The 23,451-nt window shown below is 37.9% G+C and overlaps 2 protein-coding genes across 7 annotated transcripts; one reads left to right on the forward strand and one right to left on the reverse strand.

The window, feature by feature from the left end:
- The first annotated feature begins 133 nt into the window (after positions 1-133).
- LOC139815824 (uncharacterized) lies at positions 134-1,638 on the forward strand. Of its 4 annotated transcripts, none has more exons than XR_011732833.1 (3): positions 134-151; positions 658-1,253; positions 1,349-1,638. XR_011732833.1 is itself a non-coding variant. In XM_071783011.1 (2 exons), exon 2 carries the CDS (start codon positions 664-666, stop codon positions 1,171-1,173), a length of 510 nt encoding a protein of 169 aa, XP_071639112.1. In that variant the 5' UTR covers positions 220-413; positions 658-663; the 3' UTR covers positions 1,174-1,638. The 4 variants fall into 4 exon arrangements, 1 of the variants encoding a protein (XP_071639112.1); XR_011732832.1 differs by lacking the exon at positions 134-151 and adding an exon at positions 222-413; XR_011732836.1 differs by lacking the exon at positions 134-151 and adding an exon at positions 455-572.
- Positions 1,486-23,273, reverse strand: LOC139815752 (b(0,+)-type amino acid transporter 1). Of its 3 annotated transcripts, none has more exons than XM_071782899.1 (5): positions 22,710-23,273; positions 3,625-4,754; positions 3,175-3,388; positions 2,442-2,747; positions 1,486-1,893 (listed from the first exon to the last, which is right to left on the reverse strand). In XM_071782899.1, exons 1-5 carry the CDS (start codon positions 22,732-22,734, stop codon positions 1,829-1,831), a joined length of 1,740 nt encoding a protein of 579 aa, XP_071639000.1. In that variant the 5' UTR covers positions 22,735-23,273; the 3' UTR covers positions 1,486-1,828. The 3 variants fall into 3 exon arrangements, with proteins under 3 accessions (XP_071639000.1, XP_071638993.1, XP_071639008.1); XM_071782892.1 differs by lacking the exon at positions 22,710-23,273 and adding an exon at positions 6,745-6,841; XM_071782907.1 differs by lacking the exons at positions 1,486-1,893; positions 22,710-23,273 and adding an exon at positions 6,745-6,843 and having other exon boundaries at positions 2,635-2,767.
- Positions 23,274-23,451: the final 178 nt, after the last annotated feature.

The raw sequence follows: 23,451 nt of genomic DNA on the forward strand, positions 1-23,451 counted from the left end.
CGGCAATTCAATTTCTTTTGATTAAGCGTCACCGGCTGATAAATATTGTTGATGCTATGTCACGCACCCCACGTGGATGATTCTGACGAATAGGCATATGGACCTACACGGCTACACCTTCCCGTGTATGAGCAGTATGAGCACCGACGAGGTACACGAGGTGTCATTTGAGTGCAATCAGTGCTACACTGCTCGATCCGATTGGTTCTTTCTTCTGGATTCACCAATCACGTTCAAAAAAAGAAAAGAAAGATGAAAAGTGCAAAAAGTTCAGTAACAAAAAGTAAACCTAACCTGAGGCAACGTTTTTACATTTCTGTACCGTATCTAATGTGAACGCGGAGTAATACAGATAGATTTTAGAGCAAACCTGCGAATCAATTTTGCTAACGGAGTTATGTTTTTAAATTGATGTAAGTTAAATATACACAATCACTGACACAGTCACATACATGTAGAAATTTATTTTATATTTTTCACCTTCAAAACATTTAAAGTTTGTTTCCGTGACTCTTTAATTACCTTTAAAGTTATGAAAATTAGTTTTCCTAACTCGTATATTGTTAACGGAGGTTAGGTTAAGAGTAGAAGTAAAGCACTTGTCTTTTAATATTAATTTCAATATTAATTCTCATCTTTATATTAATTGTCTTTCAGTGAGAAATGGACGACTTTGTACCAACGCGTGGGTCTCAAGTCAAGAAAACTGCGACGAGTAATTATGTCTCTGTGAATTATGAGGCTCGAAAGAAAAAGCCAAAATCTACAGATAACTCGGATAGTAAAGAGAACTCTGATGAGTCCGTAATGAAACAAACGCCTGCTGAGCTGAAGGAGCAGCAGGAAAAAGAGATGAAGAGGTTGCGATACGAAATTATCAAATTCGGTATGTCCGGTTTCGAGAAACCGAAGGCAAGGCGAGCAAAGGTCGAGCTCGCTATTAGCTTAGGTGCAAAACCTCCTAAGAACAGGAGGGTGAATTACAAAGCGTTAAAGACGAGTCGAAAGATAGAGAAGGAGAAGGAGAAGAAGAAGGAGGGACATAAGTCTGGACTCGCCAGTAGTTTGCTCAAACCCAAGTCTAAGAAAACGCGGAAGAAGGACAGCGGTATTCTACGCGTTTATGGGAAGGTACCGAAGGATGTCTTGCTTAAACAGAAGCAGAAGAGCTGAATTTATCGACAAAAACGTTTTTTGAAATTTTGTCGAGATTGGCAGAGTCCAGTATGCCTAGAATATATATAAATTATCTTGTAAGGACTGTTGATTATATATAGAATACAAATTTAACAAATGTATTTGTTAATAATTTTGTCAATCAGATGTCTAATTTAAATTTTGTAATTAGGTTAAACAAGGATTGTTCTTGAAAAGTAACATGTGAAAGAATGAAAAAGAGATTTGCGAATAAGTGATGTACAATAATTTGACTGATGGAAATTCGGGAAAAAGGATAAGAAGGGTGTACAAAGAAAAAGAGTCGAATTTGTAACTGCAAACATTTAAAATATTTTCTGTTGATTCATCGCTTTCTCGTTACAACATCAACTATCTATTGTCTAACAATAATATCTCTTCTGCATGTTGTATACTATGTACGAAGAATAACAAGTAATAAAATAATATTTTTATATAATATATATGCCTTTTCTTTATGTGGATTAATTTTTTGGGCCAGCCTTGAGCTTTGTAATACATAGGATATAACGCTCTCGTCTGTATGTATTTAAAATAGGGTATATTCAGGTGTGTGCACACAGTTCACGCAATGCCATAATGGAATGATTCGGCATTCTGGAGAACTGTACGTTGATCTTTCGAAATGAAATCAGTCGAAGGCGGCCGCCGTTGGAGCCACCTCTAGTAACATCTGCAGGAAGGCATTGACACCTTCTACAATCAGAGAAAATGAACGAAAACGTTCGACATAAAATTTAACATCAAGCAAAGGTACAGTAGATGAGTAGAAATATAAAACGGGGGAACAAGATTAAATTTCAACGAAAGTTGAAATTTTTATCTTAGTACATTCTTAAAAAAAGATGCGAAAAATTCTGAACTTTAAACTTATCTTCAGCTTTTTCGAGACTCGAAATTATAATCTTAATTTCATTAGAGTTCTTGTGCTAAATTCTATATATATTTCTTTTTAAGCTTAATCTCAGATTTCTTGAAATTTATTACCATGCAGACTAGTCTTCAATTTGAATTTTAGATTTTTCGATCGTTAATGAGGTACTTGGAGTTTTACTTTTTGTTTCCTCTTTTTATCAGCAAGATATTTAATTTATTTCTTTTTCTAAAAACGAGTTTATATATCGTTTTATATATTACGATTGAATAATTGAATGATTAATACAGGACACTGTAAAATGTCACCATAATTGTTCGTTAAATTGAGTCGGTCTTTATTTTGGCAGTGTAACGGGATATATACCTACCCATGAATTTGGGCACATATCCAAATTTTACGAAGGGGAGGTAGACGAGCATGCCCGCACCGATAAACCCAGCCGCGTACAGGTACTCGATCTGGGGCTTGTCGATAATCGGCGCCACTATGAGATACGCGGAGATGACGAGCACAAGCACAGGTATCACTAGCGGGCATTTGTACGGTCGTGGATGGTTGGGCCTGGTCCTCCGCATCACCAGTAGGGCGAGCATCGCGCCGCCGTAGAATATCCATGCGGTGAACGAGAAGAAGTCGATCAGCGAGTCAATGTTACCGGAGAGAACCATCGCGCCTGCGAAATCAGTAATTTGGCTTACAACACATTTAGATACCTTATAGTCGACACAGTCCGTATGGCAACGGTCTCGCCTTGGAAGTAGAACAACACATGTTATATAATATATAAAACAAAATCTCAAATAAGCCGGAAGAACGTCTACGGCAACTCGAAAATTTAGGTCTCCTAAATATATAAAAGATGATCAAAAAATTTACATCTTAAAAATGTCTAAGAAACAATTTAAAAAATTTAGGGCGATTGCGTAAGGTCAGATTCCAAGCGCACAAATATATGAGCGAACACGGGCAAACGTGAATAAACGCAAACGAGCAACTTTTGGCTTGAGTGCGAACGATAGTGTCGATAGTATAATACTTATCGAAGTTGCCTGGTCACATCTGTTCGCGTTTGTTCGTTTGATCTGGATTTGACTTGATACCTGCTACGAGGGAATGGAAGATGAGGCCTGGGGCAGGAGTGAAGCGTCGCACGTGCACGTAGCTCAAGCAGTCGAGCAGGTGACCCTGTCGCGACGCGGCGAAGCAGAGCCTACCCGCGGCGAACAGGGTGCCGTTAGCGGACCCGAATGTACTGATCGCTACGGAGAGTGGCATCAGCCATGCCATCACGCCCAGTATTCGATTGCCGAAGGTCTGCGAAGGAACATCCGTCATAATCAGACTATAGAAACAAATTGATCGGGCTAAGGTAGCGATCTGCATTCCTGAATCTACTGCAGCTTCTCTGATGACTCGGCTTAATCTTAACTCGCAAATAAGCGACGTGAAAGAATAAAATGTAATTAACCAGAAATATTCTTGGCGCTATCGCGTTTCTCGACGTTTTCTCGATATTTCCTAAATGCGAATTTTTCGTCGATTATGCTCACCACTGCCACAGCCTCGCTCTCGATCATTTCTGACGGTGACATGACCGCCAGATAGGATACGTTGATGAGCGCGTAGCAGAGCGTGACGAGCGGGATGCCGATCATGATAGACCTGGGCAGATTCTTGGAAGGGTTCTTGATCTCCTCGGTCACATAATTGAGATTATTCCAGCCGTCGTATGCCCAGAGCCCGGTGTAGAAGGCGGTGGCGAGGCGGCCGATGTTGATGGTGCTACCGTCGATGGTGTCGAACGCCGTTTGCAGATGCTGCGTGTTACCCTGTATCAATTTGTACGAGCCGCCGGCTATCACCACGAGGATGGCCATCAGTTTGGCGGCGGTGAAGGCGTTCTGCACGCCGGTGGCCAGATTGACGCTGTAGCAGTTGATCAAGAGTATCAGAACGATCGCCAGCAGGGCGACGATCTTGACCACCTGGTCGGGCGGCTCGCAGTCGACGGTGAACGCCTCGACGGTGTACTGGGCGAACGACAGGCAGATGATCGCCATCTGCGACGGCTTGAGCACCAGGGTGGACACCCAGGAGAAGAGGAAGGCAGGCGGGGCGCCGAACGCGTCCATGAAATACGCGTACTCGGCGCCGCTGCTCGTGTTCATGGTGCCCAGCTCGGCATAGGCGAGGGCGCCGCAGAGGCTCAGCAGACCGCACGAGGTCCACACGAGGAAACTGAGGCCGACGCTGCCGGTACGCAACAGCAGACCCGACGGCGAGACGAAGATCCCGGAGCCGATCATCGTGCCGACGATTAGAGCCACCCCACTGACGAGTCCCACCCGTCTCTTGAGGTGAACAGGGTCGTTCGCCTCTGCGTCCGTCCCCTCCAGCCCTCCGCTCCCTCCACCCCCGTCTTCGTCATCCCCCACACCCCCAGATTGGCCTTGTTGTTGTTGCTGTTGTTGCTGTTGGCGCCGCTGTTGTTGAGGATGGTGTAACGACGGTTTGCCGTTGCTGCTGCCGTTGACAGATTTTCCGGATCGGCAGACCAGCCCGCCGACAGTGTCGCCGGCACCACCTCCCAGCCAGCCCCCCGATTGTAGTTGCTGTTGCTGCAGTTGTACCTGACCGCCGTTGCTCGTTTGCGGATCATGTCCGGCATGTCCCACGGTAGCTGCGAAGGAAAAGATATCTTGTTATTTTGCTATTTTATACGTTACCTGATGCACATTTCAGAGTCTTACAATTAACAGACTGAATACATTGAAAATTAACATAACTAAAGGGATGAAAAAATTGTAACGAAACAGCTAACATTCACGAATTATCGTTACGCTATCTTGCTTTGTAAAAAAAAAAAAAAAAAATGATGAAAGGTACTTGAAAATATATATCGAACTAAGTGAAAATTACTAATTCAATTACATTAAATGATTACTAATTTGTAAATTAAATTTATTGCGCACGCTGCTTTTATTTGCCGGAATTTGAAGCACGATCTTCTTATAATCAAAAGCTATAAAAAAGCTTGTTCTTATCCAAGCACGTCTAAGCAAAAACTATCTTTGTTTATTCAGGCAGGAATAACTCCGTTTTCGCAGAATTATCCGATGAATAATACAATCTTGTTATTTACTCGATGGATAGATTACTTCGTTAGTAACTTTAAAGTTGATTTGAAAGATTAATTAGACACGACGTTTTGATACATTGTTTAATTTTTCAGGTATTCTGCAGCCATCTTTCTCGTCTATTATCCGATTAAACTTCTTTAACGAGTTACGTTAAGAAAGTCAAAGAACGGAGTAAACAGTCTGGTGAACTTATCATAAATAATATATTGATTCTGTTGAAGTTTTGAATAACAAACTTTCCCAGTTCTTTAAATAGCAACGGATCAATCACACCTGTCTTATAAAGTAACAAACTTGTCCGGGAGGCACGAAGTTGATTACTTCGCGAAGTGGTGCCGACTCGATTAAAGATATGTCGATTTTCTGAGCGATTCCGTTTAAAGGGAGAATACAGATTCTCACAAGAGAAATGTATTGAAAGACTAAAGAGGATTGCAAACATATTTAGTATCACCGCATATCTATAGTATCACAAGCTCTTGCTCTTTACCATTAATCAGTCCCTTTCTATTTTCTGTGTAATCTGGTACAATATAAATAACCCTTTGGGAAACGAAGCGTATTGACCACATTGATCTGGTGGGTTTTCAATTAATTCTACTCGAATCTCAACTTCATAGAATCGATTGAAAATCTTATTTCGCAATTTATCGCTGCAATTTATATCGTCACGGATTATGATTCCACTTCAATCAGAGCCATTTTACATTGCAGAATCCAAAACTTAGATCGATAACAGAATAACAGAATAACACAAACGAGCGAGAGACCTGAATCCGGGTCATCGGACTGATTGCTCGCGGAAGTTTTATTTCCATTTAGCGAAACTGCAGGGTTTCGGAAAGAAACACGTACCACTTAAAGAAACATCACGGTGGAGTATCGCGATTGGCACTTAGAGAGCGTGATCAATAGTGAACGGATATACGGAAGTTTAGTGAATGAATCGCAGATCGAAATCGATAGGAACTATAAACGCGGAAATTAAAGCTTAATAGTTAGGCGAATTTATATAATTTTTGCACGCTAACTCGTCGCGCGATTTCTATATTCATCGCGTTTCGCACGTCTGCGAAAAGGAGAAGAGGAGAAAAAAACAAAGCAGAAAGCGCCGTGAAACCAAATGGACTTCGTTATATTCGATTTGTGCCGGTTCCTAAGTTTAGAGCCACCCGGCGAGAGAGGACCACGTGGTCTGCCCTCGTCGTCTTCGTCGTCGCGTAATACGCGCGCGGAGTTTCGTCGCAAACGCGCCGGGCTCGAAATAATTCTGGATTTCGCCGCTTCTTACATAAACGCGCAAATTGTTACGCTTCCGCCTCTGCAGGTCTCCCTCCAGAGACCGGCCGCGTGCGTATTTTTTTTTTTTATGAGAACGAAACAACGTTTTGCGAACTGGTTTCCACCGCACCCAAAATCGTTTACATCGCTGTTTGAAATGTAATTATTAAAATGTAACGTTTGCGAATATTTCGTCGCAAATTTACAATCGTGTTTACGCATTAACAAATATAAAGATTTATCATATACCGGGTGTCGCGAACGAACAGATCGCCGAGCCTGGATAATTACTCGAGGGCGCGACAAAGAGACCGACCAACCCGTACCGCATCCCTCTCGCTTACTGGGATGCGCTGGGATGGTAAAGCGCGCGCGATTGGCCCGCGGCGCCGGCGGCCACGTGACCGGCCGCCGCCAGCCAACCCCCGCGTGTTCCCCGCGCCACGTGACGGCGTTGCGATTATCATATTATTATCACGAAGTCACCGCGTCGCGACCGTAATAGTTCGCGTGGCCGAGCGCCAGGGAGGCATCGCGCCGCTCGGCTCCTCTTTCGCGGCGATAAATAACGAGCGGGGAAATGCGCGCGAAACTCGCCCAGTCCTCTCAGGACGGCGCGGGAAATTTCGAAGCGCGCGCGAAGCGGGGGCGGGTGGTGCGCGTCCCCCTTCTCAAGGTGACCCCGCTCCGAGCTATCGATCTCATTGGATGCGCACCTAACGATGCCGCGCGTCGCGCTCCGCTCCGACGACGTTGCTCGCGAAAATCGAACTCGTTCATCGAAGAACGAATGGCGGGCAAATGAGATAACGTACGATCTATGGAGATACGGTAATTGCATTCGCGCGAACAAATGGGTAATTCAATCGATGATAGACGTGTCCGATGGAAATGCGCGTTTTTCATTTTGATCATCGTTTCCAGTGCCAGCGAAAGAATATAGCGTCGAAAATAAACTGTTGAGTTTCTAGGATACTCAGCGTTTTCGGCAAGCGTGAATTTAAGCGCGCAATTAATGTTCTCGTTAACACTGGAACACTCAACCCCATCAAAATGACCAATATCAAATAGCTGAATTTACAGAAATTATTAAGCTTTTGTTGGAATTTATATTGGCTTTTGCAAAGATAAAAAAAAATAATTATACATGCCACTTTACTTTCCATCAATCACTCTAATTCCAAAGTTCTGTACATAGAATGTCTACGTGTATACCAAAATAACGCTGGTTGTTGTAACGTTAAAATAACTGAAATTATAAAATTATAGAATTGCAGAACAATTTTATTATTCCGGGGATAGATCGTCGGAGTTATTGCGTAAGTTACAGCCGAGGATCGTAAAAGCTTTACTTTGACCCTGCGCGTGTATTTCTGAGCGGCGATACACCGGACTGATGGTCACGTATACGTCTCTCCCGCTTCTCTCGTTGACTTGATTATTTCGTATGACAGCTGCGCGCTTCAATCGTACAGCCAAAAAACGTGGAAGTCCAACAGCGACGAGAACAGGTCACTCATGCCAGCAAAACAATATTTCTATTGTTCACGATTTTACACGCGTGTGTGCCCGCGCACGCGTGATGTGTGCCCGAATCCGCGAGAATGATTGCGCGATATCGCGAAATGTGCGTTATAATCGTTGAGGCCGTAAAATCGATAATTACCGATGTAACGTCGTTTACCGGGCTATTAAAGTGCGCTTATCGTAATTGACCGCATGGACGGTTCCGCAGGAAATTACATGCAGATTCGACACGGTATTGAAGTCGACCTATTATAACTTGTCAAAATTTTACGCTGAAAAGCTTTTCATCTCATTGCACTTCGACCACTTCTCTCGCGAATTTAAATAAAGATTTATTATTTATCTTTATAGAAAATCAAGCGAATATGTATGATACAATTAATTAATTATAAAAATAAGTAAAATCTAAATTACAAAAAGTATAATTTATAAATTTATGAGAAAGGAGAGTCGTATAATGAGAGAGAGGAATTTCTAAGATAAATTACATATAAACGTCTAAAGATTTACAGAGAGTTTTCTTCAAAGGATTAAACGCTTTCATGTACGGCAGGTCTTCCTCAAATACCGAGCGATGATATTTATCGATCTTCAGGAATTAGTCGCACTTAAGAAAAGAATCGAATAGAATGGCATTGTCCTCTCTATTACGTACCGACAGACGAACGTATACATTATAGGCATTGGGAAAAAGTACAATGCCCTTGCTAAAAGAGGAACACTGCTATACAGAACATTTATAGCGAATTCGGGCGGTTGCATTATAATTAGTGCACAGTGAGTGCGGACTAAGGCTTGTTTATAATCTGTTCTTATATTTAAAATCGCTTAAATACACGTTCGAAAACTTTTTAGCCAATAAAACAATCCGTATGGATGCTGTACAGATTATTTTACTGGCTAAGAACTATTTCACGAGGTATTTAAGATGATCTGTAAATAAGAATTGACTAAGAATAAGCCTTAGTGTGCACTGTGCACTAAGTAGTGCAAGCGGCCAAATTTGTTCTATAAGTTAACTCGAAGAATGTAACCGCGCAAAAAAAGTTGATAAAGCAAAGACCGATAAACCTTGCAGGTTCAATAATAATAGTGACAATAGTAATTTATTAGCGAACAATATAAAAAATAAATGTAAATTATATAAACTATAGCATAGATAACTATGATGTCGATATACTATAGGTAGGCAAAAAATAAATCGTACATTAAATTACCAGCAACATTTTATACTGCATCAGAGAGAACGGGTTACGAACGGGTAAGATTATCTCTCTCTTTATGGATTTCGTATATTTTTTAACTTACAGTTTTACTCATTAATGTAGTTAATTCATTAACTATAGTTAATGAGTAAATCCTTATGCAAAAAATTCAAATTTTTTGAAATCAATTATTGATTATAGGTATGGAATAGATGATAAGAAGATAAGTATAAATTCCAATTATTTAACTATGGTATCTGTTAAGCAGTAAATCGATTAAGCATCCATTAGTCTTAATTAGGTTGTCATTGTCATGGAGCATCGCAGAGCTGATTAAGATTCCTCGAATTCTCAACGAATGACCTCCGATCTGGCAAACAATATACCTAAAAGGATGATTGGAAAAAGAGATGTAATTTTTAAGAATCATCAACTACAGATTCGCTGGCAAAAGAACAACGGCGTTTAATTTCGAGGTCGATTTAACGGAACAAGGTCGGGATTGTTATATCGTCGAAAAACAATAGATCTGTAGCCCTATTCTGTAACGACTTCTCTAACGACAGTATCGGTATTGTTATATCATCGTTGCGCAGGTTTTTTTTCCATATAATATACCTGCGCAACGACATCATAACGATAACGACACTGTCGTTAAGAGTTACAGAATAGGGGTACTCTGAACGGGAGAAATGATCGCTATGCAAACACACACACGTTGAGCCAAATCGCGAAGTAACTTCTATACACGCAGAATGAATTGCTTGAACTTTGTCTAATTTATTTCTTATGCGATAATAGATTATTGATTAATTAATCCTTCACGGAAAAAAAAATTAAAAAAGAATAAAAAAATATAAAGTTAGAAGATGCGGATTTTCTATATCAATTATGCCATTAATGATAATCCTCTATCAATTAATATTGTAGCAACTTAATTGTGGCCAAGGCGGGATGGATTTTCGTACATCTTGTCACTTTAATTAATATTTAATTAAGTTTTATCCTTGGAGGTGTTGGAACTCTGATTAAGATCAACGGCACGTAGGGAATCCTGGGATATTCCATTAGAAGTGGATCTTCTCATTATATTGAGAGGACAATTATAAATTATACGTTACTGTTTGCGTGCATTTGCATAATTTATAGATAGTTAAGCTATAGTTAATTCGTTTAGAACCGTTTTTTTTGAGGGGGGAAGAAATATAAGAATTTTTTTTCAGAAACATTAGAAATTAGAATACCATTCCCTATTCAATTATGTAATGTACAGGTGAAGAATCAAGTGGTAGCAGCAGTGCAAATTACTCAGACATGACTATTTCAGTTTATAATAACAAATCGTTTTAATTAATATGGATATATTTAAATGTTATTCAATTCCTAGAGATTAATTATCCACGATACATGACTACAGTTTCCTTTCCAAACGAATTTGCGTATTATATACATATAACGTGCGAGAAAGCGTTGCAATGCGCGCAATATGCGCTTTGCAAAACATCACGCTGAAATGTTGCGCTAACGATACCATATTCAATTTGACAGCGCATTGTCGTGACTGTAAATTATCCCTTTTGGCTGACTTTCGTTGTCTCACACTTTCGGTAATGTATTTTTTAGTTGGCACCAAACTAAACTGACTTTACTTGTCACATCGTCTTATAACTCATCCACGTCGTTGCATCACTCGTCGAAACTTCGCTAATACTATTGTAACAACTGCCAGTTCGCGATGTTTTTGTGTGCAAAATGAGGGAGTGATGTACAAAGGCGCAAACACATAAATACTAAATATAATGAGATGCGGGACGTGACGGTAAAATTCGTACTAGCGAGAGATCATTTCACATTTGGCGTTCAAATAAAATTATACTTATAACTTATTTACTGAGTTACTGATTATATGTTCTTAAAAACTGCACTTAATAATTAACAAGAGAAGTGTAGAAGCATCTTCGATTTAAAGAAAGATTACAGATGTTCTATATTTTGAGAAAAAGAATTTCTTTTAACAGTAAAAAAAGCGTAATATATCCATTAAGTGCAGCATTAAAATAATAGCACTCGGATCGCCGTTAAGCTGATTAACTTTCAATCAGCGACGCGGCAATTTTCGACTTTTGCGAGATTTATTGTCAGCGACAAAATGGAAATTGCGATTTCTTTCGCGTGATCCAGCCTCCGTAATCCGGTCTCATTTAAAACCAAGCGCGACCGATATTCCGTCGTTTAACGATGTAATTGCCGATGACGCCAAGGAATACGATCGTACGCGCGCTTCTAATAATTTTAATGGCTCCTCGTCTACAATAGCTGTAAGAGTATGCAGTAAGACGTAGGCAGTAAGCTATTGACCAACCACAGTCGATTATTCTTGAATTGTAAAATTAGTTAATAGCTTACTGCTTACGTCTTACTGTATACTCTTACGGCTATTGTAGACGAGCCATTAAACGACGAAGATGACGACAACGAACACAAAGACGATAAGGACGGGACGGCGCGGAGCGAAGTAAAGAAGGTGATTCCTCCTCGATCTTTCATCTCTCAGCGCGGCGAATTGGGTTGGGTTAAATTACAAAATTCTGCGAAGTGTCAACACGACAACGACGACAGCAAATTGGCCGATCGGATGGCGTTCATCAACACGTGTCAGTGTTGATAATCGTCGTCGTCGTCTGACGCGTACGGCGCGTCGACATACACGGGGTGTCGCGAAAGACTGTCGAGTAAAAAAGGATTAAAGTCGATTTCGAAATAAACTTAGAAATTTAAGAAGTTTAGATACACAAATTACGTAAAATATTCTAGAAGGTGTCTCTTATTATTTTTATGTCAACTTTTAATTAAAAACTTTGAAGCAGTACGGTTAAAAATCAACTATAACTAAAATTTTTACACCTAAAAAAAATGAAAGATCTTCATAAGTATAGCTTACACAAACAACAAATTTTTTAAATCGATGAAAATGAATTAATAAGCTTATCCGAAAACGGATAACTTTACTAATGATAAATATACATTATATTATTAATAATAAATAGATTTTTTTAATTCGAAAAATTCAGACCTTTTTTTACCGAATAAACCAGTGAGAAATATATATATATTTATAGTCTGACGTCTGACATATAAATTTTCAATTTCACTTGACTTCGTATCCGCGGAGAAGATTTCCAATTACGAAGCGCATGTTTTTTTATTAATAAAGCTGTCCGGTCAGCGGATGGATTGAGTGATTGAAAAAAAATTCGTTGTTTGCATCCCGTCAACTAACGCATTAGCTCTTATTGCCCATGGTTTTGCTCATGGATCTCATGTGTTTGCATTGTTTCGGACAGTTTCGATTAGAGACCGGATCAATTTTCACCTGGATAACCGCGTCGTGTATGTTTTATCGCGTAACTTCGTCGTATGTATCTCAGGAGATACATGATACTGAGGATTAAAACGACACGCATTTTGCGCACATTAACGCGCTGTCGCAGGTCAAATCGTATTAATAACCATAACCGTTCACCATGAAGTGCCACAATGATCCAATTGTGTCTGACTCGAAGACGCATATATGCAGTACGGACGAAGCGTTTCTCATCCGCGGAGGTGTCGGAAAGCGGAATTACTGTAACTGCGTTTCACGGGCAAGGTCGTGTCGATCGTAAGAATCCCATCGAGCTCGTTGTCGGAGTCGTGCCATTGCGTTCATCTTATCGTTTGCCTTTTACGTTGAAGTCGGAATTAAATAGAAAAAGTAATAACTCTCAAACTGAATCTTTCAAGAGCGAACAGGCAACAATATTATATATTCTTTTTCAGAAAAATAACGCTTCACAAAAATTAGAATATTATAAATGTAATTAGAAATTATAAAATAAAATGTGCGCATATTAAAATACATTATACGTGGATAAATCTATTTATTTTTTGATATTATAAAAGCTGTACGGAATATATTTTGTAATAGAAACTTTCAGTTTAAATTCCAATTTGATTTTATGAAAATCAAAGAGAAATTTATGTGTTACTCTTACAAAAGAGATGTTATATAAAAAGTAATCTCCCAGTTTTTCCCGGATAATTTTCAACAAACTATAATATATATTCTCCAGCTTCTTCTAATATTTCTAGTTGAGAGAAAATTGAGGACACCTCGTACGTAGCAAGAATAAAGTCATTTCCAGTTTTAATTCTCGGCGGACTTTTTTATCCTGATGCTCGAGATCTTGCGATTTTAGAGGCCACTTCCTATTTGGGTCGCTTTTTGCACAATGCAACTTTTTTGTCTGATAATTTAACTATGATGGAGTAACGAAAAAAAACCGACAGAACGATTGAAATGACGTCAATCTTTGTGCGGACTGCGTACAATTTCGCATCGGTGAAACCGAGCCGTGACAAAAGGTATTTGTAAAAGAACCTAGGGCAAATAAAAGAAATCTGAAATAAAATTCTGTCGTATTTAAAAAAGAAATTAAATAGATGTACACTGCAAAAAATTTTGTAATGTAATTTTATAGGCCAACTATTATAGGTGTAAATTTCCTGCGTCTATAAAAATTTATTTTTTTATATAGTAATTATTGTAATTAAACTGGCTGTACCAGTAAATTTACAGTTGAATATAAATTTGCAGAAACGTTTATGTAATATTTTTTTATTTTTTTTTAATATTTTTAAATATTTTTAATATTAAAAATTTTTTTTAAACGCAAAAACACTACATGATATGGCAGCAATGGTGATAACGCCATTTCGTGTATCGTTTTCACTCTATAACTATATATCTATTGCATACAATTGTATGTAAATTTACCTTAAATTTTTTGTAGCTATCCTTTTTTATGTACAAATTCAATTGTGATGTGTATATATTATCGTTATACTATGGAATATTACAAAAATTGGTATATTTTAATATTTATCTAAAATCTATGAAACATAGAATCGTTCGTGTAATTTTCCATTAAATATAAAGATATATTTACTTTTTAATTTAGAAATATCTACACAATTTTCAAATTTCCGCTATTGACTGCGTAATTTTTACACTTATTATTTACGTTTGCATACTTTTTTTTATAGTGTATGTATGTTATGTATTTTTAATCTTTATTTTAAATTTTAGCGTTTATCACATACTGAGATTAAATTTTTGAGAGAAACATAATTCTTTATCGTACATATTTTCACTCTATGCACACATTTTCCCGCAAAAAGCCTCCACTATATGTATACTTAGATTCCAGTAAATTTTTCCTGAAAAGTGAATTTACGGTTACCACATTTCTTTCAACGTGATTAACGATATCGTTTCGCCAATTAAGTTGAAAAACTGCAGCTAATTTTCCTTTTTTAAAAGAATTGCTCAGGGTTATTAAAAACAAATTTCTTGTCGTTCGCAAAGCAATAAGTTTGGCTTCAAGGCGAGAACGTTTTTGCATCGAAATTACGCTCGTCTAGAAAGCAAATTTACTCAAGGTAATTGCTGTCAAATTATGATTATCATAATTTGTTCGTTTAATAGCTCGTTACACGTGTGCCGAACATCGCAAGGCTTAATTCTTCCAATGCTGACGAGACGTACGTGCCTCATCGCACACAAATATTGTCTCTCAGAAAGACTTCGCTTGAAATCTATTCGGGAAGTTATTTCAACGCCGTAGTACGAATCTCTCTCTCTCTCTCTCTCTCTCTTTCTCTCTCTCTCTCTCTCTCTCTGTAGTTAAACACAACGCTAATACAATATTATGTGCTTCACGTTTGAAATTACGTCATGCGTCACAATAGTTCATTCTTCCCAACGAGTCTTATCGTAGAATTATATATTTTTTTCATAATTCTATAAGTATATGTGTATAATTTTATAGAATACGTTTTGAATTATATGTCTAATATAATTTAAACAATTTATTAATAATAATAATAATAATAATAATAATAATAAATTAATAATTTAAAAAATATATTTTCTATGAGAAATTACACATCCATATTATTATTATATGTGTATAATACATTTATAGTTATATATACATATATAATATATATATGTATTTATATTTCTTATTGTGTAATTTATCCGAATGTAAATCTAAATTTTTTGAGAGTCTAAGATCGATATTTCATTAAATTGTCTGTAATAGTTGAATGCATTCCAAGAATGTATATTACGTTAACTGTGTAGAAATATAAAATTGTAAAGTTTATTAATAGAAAAGAATTGTATCGGGTACAAATGGGAAAAGAACGGACGTGGGCGAATTGAAATCCTGGTAACTTTTATTGAGAGCCGATAGCATCGGGCGTATTGTTCGGCATTCGGGCTGATATTTTATAAACATTGATTTGAGAATGCAATTTTTCTCAGGAGCGCCTTCGTTTCACGATCTGACGCGCTGCTTTAATAACGCAACCGGCACGAGTATTGGTCTCGCATTGTTCGCCTTCACGTTATTCGCGTTCTATCGATCGACACGCGTGTACGATCTCGTATATAATCCGCCTCGTACGGCAGTTCAGAATTTCCCGTAAGTGTCTCTTGTTACGCGACGCAAAACCGTGACATTGCAAAAAAATCGAAACTTTAAGAAATTACAAGAGGACACTTCGTTAAGAAATTACGATGATGAATTTTGATGCACGAGGTGTCCTCGAACGGGCAGATACGTAGCACAGTCCCTTGAGAAGCTTAGAATGAATTTTCCATTAGCGAAGATGTCAGGAGAATAGAAAGAAGGGCCATCAATTTATAATCTTTGAAATTTTAACTTTTATACATGAATAACTGAAGCTCTGAAGTTTTGAAATCTCATTTAAATTGAAGCTTACTTAAAAACGTATAGAGATAATTATTATAATATAATATTGTTAGCTATAGTAGTAAAGCAAATTATAATTGCTCAGGCACTAGTCAAAGGGCCAGAAAATAGAACGTTAGTCAGATGTAATTTGGAATTTAATTATTACTTTACGTTAATGATCTCCTTTATTCACAAAGTTATTAATACTCTGTGAAAATTGTTATTAATTCTATTTAAAAAATAGCAAATTAGAAATTATTTTATATCATTAAAAATATTTTATATCATATATTATATCATACACCCTAATCTCTCCGTTATTAATAACCCAATTCCTAATTCGTTAAAATCGCTACGTTCAGATGTATTATACATTGCATTTAATCGAATCAGTTTATCACATTTTGGTCCTTATTAGGGTAATTTATGCAATACGAGAGCAAATGCGGAGGAGGCTATGTGGAGTTGCGTCATCTCGTGTAACCAGAGAAACGCCAGGGGGAGAAAGAGAGAGAGAGATTCTGGAGCACGCGATGCCTTCCGTTCGACCGAAACGCAATTCGTTTCAAAAATATCCACGCTTCGTTGCACGTGTCAGTAACATTGAGCGCGAATGAGGTGACATCGATTTGCTTGATCCTTCGTCGCTTACGAGATTACGTAGATATTACGTTACGAATGTGTCAACGTGGCAAGAAAAATAAATGTGCCTGACAAGCTGATTATTGTATTATAGCGCACAAATATTTATACAGCAAATCTATGTAAATATATTTTAAATATGATTTTATTACCTAATTGTTTATTTCATTATCACAATAACTATACAAGATATCGATATAATAATTATGTACAAAATTAATAACATTAATTTATCATTGTAAATTATTTTATAAATTTAGATAATATGAAATAAGTAATTTTTTTCTTTCTCACAATAATTATTTTTCAATAACTTTCAACGTTTCATTAGTTTGCTTAACTTATGTTTTACAATGTGCTTTACAAATTTGTAAATATTGTACAGAAATAGCACGAACAGTCTTCTTGCTGACGAAAGGAGATACGACGTGTCTTTAGACGTGAAATTGAACGTTAAATTGGACATGATTCTCATCTGGCAAATCACACGAATAAAATTCACGTGATTAGCGTGATCTGACGCTAAATATATAGAGTCGCGACGATGCGGCCCAATGACTTCTTCGACATTTTACATATATGTATAAAAAATATATATATATATGTCGAAAAGAGATATTTCCTTATCTTCGTAATTTAATTCGGCAATACGCGCCGAGTCTTGTCCACGTGAGCGCGATCACGAGATTATTTTTAACGATTCCAAATGGACATGCGGCATGCTAAAGTGGCCATAAATAGACGGACACGAGAAATAGACAGACTCCTCAACGAGCTCGAATCGATGAGAGACGAGAAAGAGAGAAAAAAGAGAAAGAGGGAACGGCAACAATAAGAGAGGAGCCGCGACGTTCCGTTTAAGCCAATCATTCTATGCATGCGAACTCGTGCACGAGCCGCTTTTCATCAATGAATCCACGCTAAAGAAACGCGCGATAGAGTGCAGCAGCACTCTATTACTTCTCGTCGGGAGACGCGGTCTAAACAAGGCTTGGTCATAATGGATACAGTCGGAAGCGAAATTTCTTTTCATACGAGGTGCTAAAAAGCTAAACTATCATAACGCTGGCCAACATGTATATTTGCAGAACTTACAACGATAATAAATTCTTATATCTTTCGTATGTGAACTTTAAAACTACGTTTTGACACTCGGCCATTCGTTTCATAGAAGTTAGCAGATTTTTATTATCTTCCATTGCCTTCTATTTCTATACATCGACTTTAAAATATATCGTGAAAACTCGTTAATTTTCAAGCAATAATTTCAAGCATCTTAAGAAAATTTTATCTATTTGCTATTCTTATACATTGTTTAACATATTTTAATAAAATAAATAAAACACACATAACAAAATTTACTTTTAAAAGACATTATTAAAGTTAATATGAGATAGACATTATAAAATGTTAATTTTTGTAGTAAAAACATAAACTTTAATTTACATCTTAATTTTATTCATTAAAGTAGAATGTAAGAGAGAGACCTCGTGTAATAAATCTAAACCTCGTGTTTTAAATCTAATATAATTCCAGGATAAATTCCAGCGTCAAATGAAGTTTTCTTAGCGTTTTATCTCTCAAAGCAAACGAGATCGGACATTGTCAGCATTGATAAAACACGTGGATCGTTCGCCAGCGGCTGAGTAATGTTCGCATTAATCTGTCGAGATTAGGACGTACCGTGAAAGTTGCGAGATGTAGGCGGGAAAGTACATTAACGTTTATCGTGTAAGTACTTGTTTCCACGTAGGAAAAGGAGAAGGAGAACGTTGCAGCATCGTATTCTACTAATAAGTCTATTCCTGGTGCGTGAGAGGTCACGCGCGATAAAACAAGTCTTTACGCCAAAGTAGAATAAACTTGCGAAACTTATTATAGAGAAGCGACTCTAACAAAATCGATGTCTCTACTGTCATTTTTATCCGCTATTACTATATAGTTAAAAAAGAACGGTGCATACGAGAGACAGGGTGAATGACATGAGAAAGAGAGAAGATACCTTAAATATTTTATATTTTAATTAGAATTATATATGTATATATATATATAATGTAATTCAATAAAAACGAAATGTTTAAAACGAGAATAATATTAAAAACAGATTTAACTTTGGCATGTAATTAATTTTGAAAACTTAATATAAATTAATAAAAATCAATAAATACAAATTCTCATTAAAGGAACAGAATTTCGTTAGTTGATCGAATAAATAATCATAATAAAAAATATAAGACGCAAGACAAATAAGAAGCTATTTCGAGACATGAAAATATGATTATTTCGCATATACAAGTATCTACTTTACGGTATACTTATTAAAGTGTATAACACACTTTTGTAAAATAAGGTTATTAAGTAATTGTAATTTTATATATGGATGAACTCTATACATCTCATTGTCAGGGGATATATAAAAGGATATATACTAAGCACGCTAAGTATATTATGAATGGATGAAACCCGATAGCATCGTGATCGCTTCATTGGCGATTAATCATGAATTAGCGGCCCTCGTCGATTCAAGTGGACGCTTAACTTTATCGCGCGTTAAGCGCGATTTGTAACAATTATGGGTCAACAGTCGTGAGAAAGCGGTCGATACAAGACAAGAAAATCGGCTGATACCGGTGATACTCTCAAAGTAGAGGCTCGCGCCCGATCTCGAGTTATCGTAGAATCGATCGTGTGCCCCCGCCTGACTATTTTAGCCCGTCTGACCATAACGTGCTGTTTCCACTTAAGTGTAATTGCTGGCGTTTGATTAATAAATTATTAACATTCTCATAATAATATTACAGATTACGATTGTTATATCGAACGAAAATTAATGAGATTTTTATTATCTTTTTAATCACAAACATTATTAAAAAATTAATTAAATTTCTATCCAAAAGTTTATCATTTCTATTTTCTGTAAATATATTAATAACCGATACTGCAGTTTTTGCAATGATCTAAAATTTCCCGTCATATTAATAAATCGTAGGAAAGGGAACCTACGACGCTCAAGTGACATCGAGTCATTTATCATCGTGAGCCGATGTCGCGAGAGAGTTAAATAGAAAGTACTGTCGCACGAAGAGTGCCACCCATTTTGGACAGTCGATCGTAAAATGTATTTCAAAATGCAGCCAATCGTTACTTGTTAGTATTTGGGAGAAATTAATTAAATATGATTATATACACATAATTATATATATACATAATAATTATTATAATTCTTTCGTTAATAATTTATCAAATGAAATATTTAAAATGAGAATATTAAAAACAAATTTAACTTTGTCATGCAATTAATTTTAAAAACTTTGTTAATTAATAAATACAAATTTTTTCATTAAAGGTACAGAATTTCGTTAATTCATCAAATAAATAATAATAATAAAACATGTCCATTCATTATTTATTCTTCGAATAAATAATCATAACAAAATATATCCATTTGTTGATTAATAAATGATATTCGTCACGACCAATGGTTATAATACAGTTTTAATTATTTTTTTACTATTATTAATTGCCATTATCGTTGATAATTTGAGTTGTCGCGGTTGTCGTCGGTTTGATTACATTTTGACTGACTACGTCCTCGACTAAGTAGTAAGTACGCGTGAAATTCAAGCGCAGGATTACGCAACGTACCGTTTCACGTAGTGTCGCATCTAAAAATGATTGACAGCCGCAAACTCACCGAGTCGCACCTAGCAAAACCCGTTTTTTTTTTCATTGACAAAGGGAATAAGAGGCTCGACGGCGAGACGTTTATAATTAGCAAACATCTCGAGACTCGAGCTATCGCGAGAGTAACCACTGGACACATCTTCTTGGCACACTACGCTCGACCACGAGGACGCGACCAACAGGTTTTTCGTTAATACATCCAAGTGTATTCGTGACGCGAAACGCTCGTTGCCTTCAATTGCGGGCACACCGGGTGCCCGGGAATTATTTATTACCCCACCAAGTGACTAAAGGCATAAAAGGAGAGACTTACGTTCTCTCTAAATCCGTCTTGCTATCGTCATGAATTCGCAATCTCTGTCAGAGCCTTTAATAGACTTTTAATGCAAAGAAAACATTAAACCATAAACACCTCTACGATAAAGAACTAAAATACTTTTATCTTTCACAGGACACAACTGTACTAAAATCATATAGATATTTTCTTATTTTTGCAGGGGTGGCACACCGTTTACGCGATGCTATCGTTTTTCATCGATCACGCCCTGAAAAGGAATGTCTTCGTGTAATGTCCACGTGTTTCTCGCCGGCCTTCAACTACTCCTCATGTTTCATAATTAATAAGAGCACGTCTAATACCTCTTAATGTTACCTGCAGCCGTAGAACGTCATCGATACTCGATATCGACGTCACAGGAGGCGTTGAGAGGAATTGTTTACTCTACACTCGAGATGAGCTAGCGAGAGAATATAGATACTCTTGAATGGTTGAGCTATTTTTTAATTGAATTTTTTTTCTTTCTTTCCTGTAAATTCCCAAGAGTGCAAGCGCACTCTTTCCTCTTTCCCTGCCTCCCTTTCATTGTGCTAATAAGGCTAGATTATATTCGCAGAATGACGTCGGTGCTTATGTCGCATAAAACACATACATGCGCGCACATATGTATACCCATACATATACAGACAGTCCGAGATGATATTGTTTTCATCGAGATAATTCCCAAGATATTCTAGACCTAATAACATATTCTTGTAAGGGTATTTTCGTTTTCCAGCGCTATTTTTAACTGAAGGAAGAAAACTCAGCCGCGCGATTATTATCGGCTTTTACAACGCTTGCTGTTCTATTTGTTTTGTTGGTTTTATTATATTTTGCCGACGCGAAACGCTTCAATTCTTTATATAAAACTTTTTTAAAACAAACTGTCCTAGTGGAAGTTACTTTTCCCGCTGAGAAAAAAAGCTATATATGGACATGGGTTAATCGCGCCTTTTTTCCCTTCTGCTGAAACGGTAAACCGCGCCGATCGAGAATTTGTAATGACTAATAAATTTATTTATATAAATTAATAATAATAAATTTGTATTAAGAGAGAGATATTATATTTTCAACAATAATGTACGAAAATAATGTGCACGCTATTTGATTAACAATTTTGTTAATCTGTCTTTTTTCAAAATCGAGAGACAAATCCCAAAGTTCTAACAAAAAAAATAACAGATATTCGCAAATAATAAATGGTAATTTAGCAACACTTTATGTAGGTGGTTTTCATAAAGTTCTAATTAATACCTAGAGTCGTTTTCTCATCAATACTGATTATTTTGTAATTAATTCGAAATTGTTTGCTTTTCTCTCAGAAATAATATTATAACGAATCGTACGCAACGCGCGGACAAAGATTATTCAATTAAAATTTCATTACTTTTAAACTTCTAGCAGTTTTTTTCCCCCTGAAACAATTAAGCGCACCAGTTGTTTCCATTACAAACAAACAAACGTAGGCGTATCGCGTGCATACCGGCGAGATGCGGGGACCATTAATCGCGAGGCTTTGTGGCGGAATGATCTAATCTCTACTTCTCCAGGAATTTGCAAGAGTTACTGATTAATTTAACTTTACTTTCGCACGAGATCATCTTTGTACCGAAGTCCTTAAGTTATCAGTTAGAATGAAAGCAATATAAGAACCCTAAATAAATAAGTATAAGGTCAAGAAGACGTTCTGAAGCTAGAATTCGCTCTATACTTCTTGTGTATACCGAGGGAGGTCCGATCGCATCGCAATCATTCACGGGTGAAATATAAAGAAAAAATTTAATTAATTAATTAATTTAATTAAATAATAACATTCAGTTTTAAGAATCCTTAAGATAGAGATTGGCTCGTTAATCAACCGGATATGATTTGGATCAACTCTCTTTCACATTAGAAGACAAAATTGTGCGGAGCCGGTTAAACCGACCGATTAGAGCAACGATTCGATGCGACCGGCATCCCTGTCAGTTAGCGGCGCGATCTTCCGACGTAGGAAAGTTGCTCATATACGCCGGGTTGCGATTACGCGCTTACCTCGTTTGAGGGGCGCGACATGCATGACTCTTGGAGGGACCGATAAGAAGGGCGGACCGTGAGACCGCCTCTCATGACACCACGCCGCTACGTTTCAATGCAACCACCGCCGTTCGCGCCTTACGCAGCTGCTATCCTCACGCGTCCTTCCACTCGTCGTCCTCGTCCACTCGCACCCCCTTCTTCACTGCCGCCCCGCCGACCTCTGCCCTTCCACTTCCGGGACCGGCCGCTGCTCTATCTCCTCTCTCCTGCTGCCCTTTTCAGCGTGCGTTGCGCTCCCTTCTCCGCTTTCTGTCCTCCGGTTCTCTCTCGTTAGCTCTCCTCTCTCGTTTCTCGCTCTCGCCCTCGCGACGACACCGCTATATTCGGTCCGCCGGATCTACTTGTTCGCGATGTGTCTCCTCGCCCGGTATCTCTTTTCTCTTTAATAGATTATTGCTGACGCCTCTGTGACAGAGTAACGCTCCACGATGCTCACTTAGCGAGCTTTCGCGCTTTACTGGGCGTTCGTCGGAGTCGGAGGCGAGGTCTAGCCAAAGCCGTCGCTGACGAGGGAGTGGAGAGACGCGAGAGGGTGGACGGTGGACTGTGGAGACTGTGGAGAGACGCGAGGGCAAAGCGAGGAGAGCCGGCGCGGTGCGCCGCGGCGCGATGAGACGCGCGCGTCGGAGAATATTCGCTCGATACCGACAACGGAGCGACGCCGCCGTGAATCCTTACTCCGGAATGGTGCGAAGCA

The sequence above is a fragment of the Temnothorax longispinosus genome, chromosome 1, assembly GCF_030848805.1.
Source record: "Temnothorax longispinosus isolate EJ_2023e chromosome 1, Tlon_JGU_v1, whole genome shotgun sequence".
NCBI classification, from domain to species: domain Eukaryota; kingdom Metazoa; phylum Arthropoda; class Insecta; order Hymenoptera; family Formicidae; genus Temnothorax; species Temnothorax longispinosus.

Coding starts and splice junctions, on each gene's coding strand:
- LOC139815824 (XM_071783011.1), top strand. CDS start 664: ATGGACGACTTTGTACCAACGCGTGGGTCTCAAGTCAAGAAAACTGCG.
- LOC139815752 (XM_071782892.1), bottom strand. CDS start 6,826: ATGCGGTACGGGTTGGTCGGTCTCTTTGTCGCGCCCTCGAGTAATTAT. Junction 4,755..6,744: donor CTGTTCGTTCGCGACACCCG/GTATATGATAAA, acceptor TTTCCTTCGCAG/CTACCGTGGGACATGCCGGA. Junction 3,389..3,624: donor AGAGCGAGGCTGTGGCAGTG/GTGAGCATAATC, acceptor GTTCCTTCGCAG/ACCTTCGGCAATCGAATACT.